The 8,566-nt window shown below is 40.7% G+C and overlaps 1 protein-coding gene across 1 annotated transcript; it reads right to left on the reverse strand.

The window, feature by feature from the left end:
- Nucleotides 1-6,071: 6,071 nt before the first annotated feature.
- Nucleotides 6,072-8,419, reverse strand: foxi3b (forkhead box I3b). Its single transcript, XM_044206411.1, has 2 exons — nucleotides 7,583-8,419; nucleotides 6,072-7,371 (listed from the first exon to the last, which is right to left on the reverse strand). The coding sequence occupies exons 1-2, from the start codon at nucleotides 8,181-8,183 to the stop codon at nucleotides 6,800-6,802; spliced, it is 1,173 nt and encodes a 390-aa protein (XP_044062346.1). The 5' UTR covers nucleotides 8,184-8,419; the 3' UTR covers nucleotides 6,072-6,799.
- Between the last annotated feature and the right edge of the window lie 147 nt (nucleotides 8,420-8,566).

Below are 8,566 nucleotides of genomic sequence, written 5' to 3' on the forward strand. Positions count from 1 at the left end.
AAGAGCTCTTTGTTAGCCAAATAATCACATCATACCTCAAACAACTCTCTCTCTCTCTCTGGAAATTCTTTGTTCCTAATGGATCTTTGGAGGATGAAAAGAACTGTAAATAAAACAAAAAAAAAATCCATATAGTTTCCTGCAACCAGAAATTTTTAAGGTTGGGTGTTATTCAATAATTCAAGAGCTATGGCAGTTATTGAAGGGTTTGCTTAAGACTCATGACTGTGATTTTTAACACTAACTATACAGTATGTTTACTCAACTTCAACTTTATTTTCCCCAAGGGGCAGCATAACATAAGACCTGCAGTACATTCACCCACGGTTAAAACAAGATCACTATCATCACCCACCAATATAATATGGGAAAATATTCCTCAGCTGACTCATCCTGAGCATTTAACAGTTTCATGGCAAAATCATTTCATATAAAATACTGTTGCTCTGCAGCTACAGTATCAAACTCAGTTAATGATAAAAAGCTGTTCTTTTGCCAACTGAGCCAAACTACTTGCAGATGTTTAAACATTTTAACTTCAGCAGGAGAAGTGGCAGCACATGTTGCCAAAAAACATTTTCCCAAACATAAAAAAATTACCTACTTTATCTTTCATACTTGTGCCAAACAAGATTTAGATCTGGCTCTATTTTGTGCAGCTGTACAAATTAAGCTAATTTATGATGTTACTGAGTTTTAAAGCATAAGGGATATATTTACTTAAATTATTTTCATATATAAATCCAAAACAGTACCTATCTAACCAGTGGAGTCAGGAACCTTGTTTTTGTCATCAAAGTCAGAGCAGTGTGTCATAACACACAGGTTATGAGGGTTTGGAAGACGTGCTTGTCCGATGATTTCAAGCATGCAGGACCAACAGATTTTGTCGGGACATTTCCTGTTATTCATACAGTAGGTGTGACATCTAATCCATCAGAGGTAACCTTCAGGCACTGACACTAACGGTATGGCTTCAGACAGAAGGCTTTATGATTACAAGTGATGCCCTCTGTGGTGAGATGTATTGTTTCACCTATTTACAAGCACATTAAAATATGGTAAACACGCTAAACGCTAAGGTGTACTACCTGAAACCTTCAGATTCTGCAGAGCTTGTGTGGAATTTGCTGCAGTGCTTCTCTGCTTGTTTACAACATAATGGAATGTCAGTAGTTTCAAAAAGAACTATTGAGCCTACACACTATGGCGAGTCCTTTGATTTCTCAGTGTGGCCAATGCTGCAGCCCCAGTTTGTGCCAATAAATGTTCAGCATGCGTGTGTACAGCATTTACTTTAACTTACAAGTGACAACTGATAGTATTGACTGAAAGATGATTGTTGTAAATATCATATACAGTACATCCTGGTTAGTTGTATTGCATGCATTACTGAATAATACTGAAATCATCATTATTAATAAAACTAAAACAAACAAATAAAACAAACCACAGCCTTCTCTCAGAATATTAAAAACAGTGAGGTTTGGGTTACAGTTACAAAACCACAGCTTTGCATTATCATCCTGCAGTGATGCGATGGGACAGTTTTAAGAAAAACAACTTTCTTACAGGTCTGTACCAAATCAGGCTACTACTGTAATAAGCATGAGCATGGCCGTTCTCATGCTGCATCTGCCTGAGGCAAAATTGCTGGAGGAGAGTCTGTGTCTGAAGGTTAATGGCCACATTTGCAGACTCCAAACTGAGCCATTCCTGTGTGTGTATGTGTGTGTGTGTGTGTGTGTGTGGGGGGGGTGGGGGTGGGTCTGTTTTTGATGAGCAATTTATCTTCTAAATGGACACAGTTTGGATCTCACTTGTGCTGTCTGGTCCAGTTTCAGAGCTGGTTAATTTAAATAAATATGAGTCTCTTTTTGTCAGACGGAGTGCATTAATGCACACTCCTCCGCGACTAAACAGTTACTAAACAGACCATTAGACCTGAATGTAAGCTGGACTTTATACTCAGAAAGTAATTTTATTCCTTGTTCCACCCAGACAGAATAATATTAGATAAAGCTTACTGGGAACAATAATAAGTTATATTATACTAGTTATTTACATCATTTACAACCAAAGATATGTTCTTGCCACCCTTTCACTTGATAAAAGAGTCTACAGCCACGGTAACGTCTCAGAGGCTGAATGCTAAAGTCAGCATGCTAACATGCTCACAATGACCATCCTAACATTTTGATGCTAAGCAGGTATAATGTTTAACATCTAATGTCTAACCATCTTAGTTTAGCAATCCATTTCATAATTATTGTCAAAATATTTCACTTAAAGCCAAAAATGTACAATTCTCAGAGTGCCATTAGTCAATAAATGGGGAAATTTAAAAAAAGACAGAAGGGTTACATTATATAAGTCTTCCAAATTCTTAGATCAGTTGAGCAGATGTCCAGTAAGACATATACACTTTATTCCCCCCTTCATTCTCCCTCCCTCACTGCAAAGCCCTGTCGCCATGTTTACTGCATGTTGACATGGAAAATATTTTAGGGAGAAATAGCAATGATTCATATATACACACTCTCACTGTGCTCTGTGTTTGTCTTTAAACTTCACTTTTCCCCAAATCGTGTATATAAGCCATGTTTAAGAAGAAGAGATCACTCGCTGCCTTATTCTCTGAAGTCTCAGACACTGGGATGTAGAGCTGCTGTGTTTTTATACTTTTTCATGGAGAACTTGGAAGGAATTTGGGCAAACTGGTACTTTTTCTATGGATTAAGATTGTTAGACATTGGCGATCGCAACTTGGCGAGTGTATTTAGGCATTGTGAAGAGTTATATTGTTAAGCAATGTTATTAGGATTTCTGGCATTCAATAGCACAGCTATCATGCCAAAAATGTGAAACTTTCTTAACGTAAGAGCATTTCATGTGTGTCAAACTTCTACCAACAGCAACTGGATACAAGCTGTGGTATAAGAAATTGGACGAAATCTAGCGTTTTCCATTGACCTCTAAAGAGAACCTAAAAAGAAAAGGTTGTTCAATGACTTCCAGATAAAGGGCAAGCTATTTCATTCCTTTCATCACCTGTATGCGTGTGTCTGGAGTGTGTGTGGATGTTTACACATAACAGCAAGCTGGTAATGCAGAGCTGGAGCATTGGGCATGACGACATGTCTCCAGGCTCGACGTTCTCTGCTACCGTTTACAAAACAGCCTCAATAGGACATGACTGTTTTAGTAAATACAGAAGGTGCGTGCGTGTATGTGTGTGCGTGCGTGTGTGTGTGTGTGTGTCCTTGTGTGTGTTTTGGGTTGATTTGGTACCAGGACAGTTAGCTTTCCGTTCAAGTAGCAGCTATCCAAAGTGAAGTAGTGCATCTCCTCACTTTAGAAAGACTGATGATTTCAGATTTACTAGCTGTCAGACTTTGCAAACTCTTTATCTACTACACAGTGAGGTGTAAAATCTTTTTTTTACACCGCTATAATCAGGACAGCTCTTACAAACACAAATCTCTAGCGCGTAGCAGCTTTGGTATAATCGTTCTCTGTCTGAGTTTATATTATAAACACCACACACTTGTATGCCCTGCACTGCACGAACACGCACAGACACGCACACACACACACACAAACAATATGTGTGTGTGTGTGTGTGTGTGTGTGTGTGTGTGTGTGTGTGTGTGTGTGGGTGTGCGTTCCGTTAGTTCGACAGGTGTGTGGAAGACTGCCACGAGCCAGGCGGCAGGTGGAGATGAGGATTCATAGATTTTAATCGTATCACTCTGTTGAGCAATAATTCTACTGCCTAAGGCAAGGAAGGTCCATAGCTACAGTAACGTGTGATTGATGGATGCTGTGCTGGGTACCCCTGAATCATAGAGAAACTAGTGTGTTCCAAAATACATGTATAATAGCTTGTGCTAGAATATATCACAGCTTAGTTTTGAAACTGAATGCACAATAAGGTAAAGAAAGAAGAAAATCAAACAGATTAGAGTTTTTATAGAGGTTTCAAGTGCTATTCTCTACTGGGAAAAAAGATAAAAGCATGTGAGAGGAAAAAGGTATAATAATTGAATGTTATACCAAGGTAGACAAGTGTGTGATCTGTGGAGGTAACTGTCTGAATAAAGAATAGATTCAATAAAAATGCAAGAAACAAACAAGGGAAGTTCCAAAATATCAAAATGTGTATTGTGTTTCGAGTTTCAATAAAAGTAAATTGACTTTGGTTTCAGGGAGTCTGTAAAGGTAAATCCCTCAGCTTTTACCGTTTCTTATCTGGAAAGCTCCATCTGGAACATCACATCCCCCCTCTGACCTTGTCACCCCCATCCACAGCGTGATTAACGGCTGCAAATTTGCATCAATTTGAAGAAGGTGATGTCTGCTGTTAGTAAAGTCTCCAAGACAAAAGCCCTATAATGTTTCTGTTGGCAGATACACTCAAAAAGAGCTTGCGCTGGATCGACAAGGCAGAAGGCCACCCCTATTCCTGATGCCACATCTTTCACCTGCCAGCACACAGTCTGAACAAGATACAGAGAGAAAAAAAACAAACTAATTGGCTTCACAAACTATTCAAAGTGCCAAGACAATTTAGGATGGAAGTGTGACATGTTGGGACAGTGATTCTTCTGATATTTACTGTACTTTTCTGTTTTGTCTCCCCTCTGCTTATCTCCCGCTTCTTTCTCTCTGACTTTTTAAAAAAAGCTCCTGAAAAGCTCCACTCTGTAAGCGTAATATCTGCAGGAAAAGAGAGTGTATTTGCATATGGATTTGGCACAGTCATGATTCCCCTGAATGAGTTCTGAGGTTTATGGCACAGTACGAGGCAGGACATTTCACACAGTTAAATCAGACATGCTCGCAAGCCTGACACAACTAATAAAGCAGGACTTTACGATCCATCCAAATGCAACCTCATCACTTGTTTTGAAATCCGTTATGCAAATTTTGACAGGTTGACCCCCTTACTTCCAACCACTAATACACTCAATTGTACCATGATGTTAAATTCCACTTGATCTGAGTTTGAAGTGTGTTCTTTCTTTCTGTGTTTAGTGTAAATGACTGTCATGCTGCCTGTCTTTCAGGGTAAATAAAGGCCTAAGGGTGACACCGATCAAAGAGTTTCTATTTATTAAAATAACATATGTGCAGGACAACTAATGAACAGAATAAAACCAAGTAAAAATGATTGTCAAATTCTATTAATCACAGTTAACCAACTTTGTTTATTAAATTGACCAATGTAGAAAATGGATATTACTAATTGGATAGTTTAAGAGATGATTAAGTAAAGCCTGAATGTATAATTTGATGGGGAAATCATGGACTTTACTGTACAGTTTTGTAATCCTTATAGTCATGCTATCTTTATTTGTATATTATATTCTATTTTTTTCTTTTATATACATATATAACTGAATCTATGTTTTTCCTTTTAAGTTTTTGAATGGCAGAAAGCAAACTATGAATTTCTTTGTCTGTGCATATGACAATAAAGCTTTTATCTTAATACACACCTGTTGCTTGTACAGAAAGTCCTTGGTTAACTTTCACAGACTCTCAACTATGATGTTGAATAACTTCTGATAATAGTGGTGAAATTCATCACATTCTACTTGGAGGGCAATTATGAACCAACATGTCGTCAACTGTATTTATTTAGCAGTTAATTCATGCTTCAGCATCTTTACAGCTTTTTACAGTTGGTCCCTCTCGCCTAATAAAGCTGCTTGCATCCAGTCAGCAGTAATCTGTCTATAGATTGTGTGATAGAGAGGGATTTCAGTGTTTAGTGTAGCAAAGAGGGGCCGCATGGGAATGTGGATTTTCACCGTTTAGGAGAATCAGTTAACAATCCATCACACAAAGATCAGGTTACACCGTCATGCAGGTTCTACACTACTGGTCATCGCTTTTCTGACAGGATTGTTTTCTGTCAGTAAGTGCTCATTGTCTTGCTTTGTCTTTCTCATCTTGGGGGGGAGGGGGGGAGGGGGTGGGGTGTTTGAGAGAAATCATATAGCAATTTGCTCCTGAGTAATAACTAGTCATTATTCTTCTTAAAAATAAAATGAAAAATGCAACTGTAGAACTCTAAAATCTTTTATTCATATCAAAAACACAACATATATAGCATATACCATCCATTAGGAATCCATTTTTTACAATAACAGTTGTACCAACAAACCAACAACATTACACAACACATTGACATATTTACAAAGTACAATTACCACTTATGTAACAGACTCCAAATTCATCAGATTGTTTTAGTTTTAGTTCCACAAAAAACATAACAGAAAGTCTACCTTTCACCTTTTGTTGATTATTTTAGAGCAGTGACTACACACACTATGTAGACAATGGTGTAATTTAACTACTCCTCTAAATGTGCTGTCTGAGCGTTGTATGTGTGATACCATCAAAGAATCACAGATAGCAGTGTGGAATGGCCTGATGTCAGCAGATCAGATCTAGGATTGGTTAATAATGAGTCAGATCTGATAGAGGCTAGCTTTAGTTAGAATAAAAGCTGACTGAGGATCTCATAGTGAGGCTGACTGCAGTTTCAGGGAGTGACACTCGTCGTCCATTGCGGCTGACTCAGCTGTTCCTGTGGGAATCAAAGCCTTTTTACTCTGCTGTCACACGCTATAGTGATCTCAACTGTCTCAGTCAGCGCAAACATGCTTTGTGTATTTGTGTGTGTATTGTCTTTCACATCAGAACCGCTCTAACAACAAAAGTGACCAGACAGTTAACATTTCCTGTCAAGAATCTTTTCAAACCAAACTTTTCGCCCCTTAATGTCTTATTAAACCTCTGTGCCCTCACGGTGATATATGATTCCTGTCGAGCCCAGTGTAGGGTAGAAATGCCCACTGGACCCACTGTACTGGCTGAGGATGGGGCTAGTGTAGCCTAGGGAAGAGTGGGTGGGTGAAGAGGAGAGCACAGGGGGAGCTGGCACTTGTGGTACCCACTCTGGGCCACCTGGGTTGGGGGAGTAGCTACTATAGCTTCCAGGTTGCGTGGGTCTATGAGGCCCATCTAAAGGAAGGTTAATCTGCAGTGGCCTGCTTAACCCATCACCTCCCACCTCATTAGCTGCTCCAACGGTCACTCCAGACATCTCAGATAAGAAGCTGCTAAGGCAAGGTGCGGGACCTGACGATGAAGGGGAGGGGATCCTGTCCGGTGTGGGAGAGATGTTAAGGGCAGAGTTGTGTTTGGGGCTGGCCCTCTCGCTGTCACCTGACTCTGGAGCCCCTGAACCGCCATCACCAACGGAGAGGGAATCGGACTTTCTCTTCCTTTTGCGGCGGAAGTTTCCGTTGTCAAACATCTTTTCACAGTTTGGGTCAAGTGTCCAGTAGTTGCCCTTGCCTGTGACGTAAGAATGTAGAGTTGGTGAGGTTCAATTTAAATTTGAAAATGGGAAAATAGCTTTACTTTATGCAACATACCAAAAAAAACACTACAGCACATTCAAAAAGCAATACAAAATGGAAGTGAAGTGAATGAATTGTATAAGATATTTAAAACAAAGTCAAAAACAAACAAAAAAGACATAGAAGAACAAAGAAAGAAATATTACCTGGATCATCCTCATCTCTTGGTACTTTTTTGAAGCAGTCATTGAGAGACAGGTTGTGTCTGATGGAATTCTGCCAGCCTGCTTTACTCTTGTTGTAGAATGGGAAGTTGTCAGCGACGTACTGGTAAATCTGACTCAAGGTCAGTCTCCTGTCTGGTGCTCCGTGGATAGCCATGGCGATGAGAGCGGAGTAGGAGTAAGGTGGCCTGACCAGCTTCATCAGGTCTTCTTGTGAGGGGAGAGAGAACCAGCTCAGCTCCCCTCCTGGACCCCCAGCTCCAGCAGGACCCAGGTAAGGCCTCTGCATGCCGTAGTGCTGAGGGACAAAGGGAGGGCCGGGGTTACCGGGCGGGCCGGTAGTAGCCAGGTACGGAGGTGTGTTGATACCGGAGCCGTTGAACCAGAGGTAAGGGTTTGGGGAGGAGGTGGTGTAGTCGCTCAGGTCGTAGGAGGTCGGTGTGGTGCGCTGAGGACTCGGCAATGACGGAGGAGGGTAGTAGCAGTCACTGTACATGCTGAGCTCTGGGGGCTCCTGGCCGAGGCTGGGGAACTGTGGGCCACACCGAGGCGGAGACTGGCCCTGGGCCTCAAATGAAGACATTGTAAAATTTCTTCTCACCTCTTAGAGTCTCTTCTTAACCCTTTGCCTTTGGTTGACCCTCCTTGACAAACTCTTTTTGCAGCGGTTTTGTCAGTCCCTCAAAAGTCCTTTTCTTGTTCAAACCTTTGCAGGTATTTGGATGTGAGCTGGTCCAAATGATGGTCTCTCTACGTTTCCAAGTTGTAGGCTATTCTTCTCCACCCCTTTCTTGTCTGTTTGCCCTTGCTTTATGTCAAGATGTCACCTGTCATACCTGCTTTATTTGTTCCCCTGGATACGCCCCCTGTCTCATTTGATTGGTTGTTTTCTCAGGTGAGTAGTTTGTTCCTGTTTTCTCTGGGGGTTTTTCCTGCTGTCAGCTAGTTCAGTTACTCCAGGGGTTT

Source organism: Siniperca chuatsi, linkage group LG8 (assembly GCF_020085105.1).
Source record: "Siniperca chuatsi isolate FFG_IHB_CAS linkage group LG8, ASM2008510v1, whole genome shotgun sequence".
NCBI lineage: Eukaryota > Metazoa > Chordata > Actinopteri > Centrarchiformes > Sinipercidae > Siniperca > Siniperca chuatsi.

Excerpts from the sequence above, each read along its gene's own strand:
- foxi3b (XM_044206411.1), bottom strand. The coding sequence starts at position 8,183 with ATGTCTTCATTTGAGGCCCAGGGCCAGTCTCCGCCTCGGTGTGGCCCA. Across the intron at positions 7,372-7,582 it reads AAGAGATGAGGATGATCCAG|GCAAGGGCAACTACTGGACA; the intron begins GTAATATTTCTT and ends CTTACGTCACAG.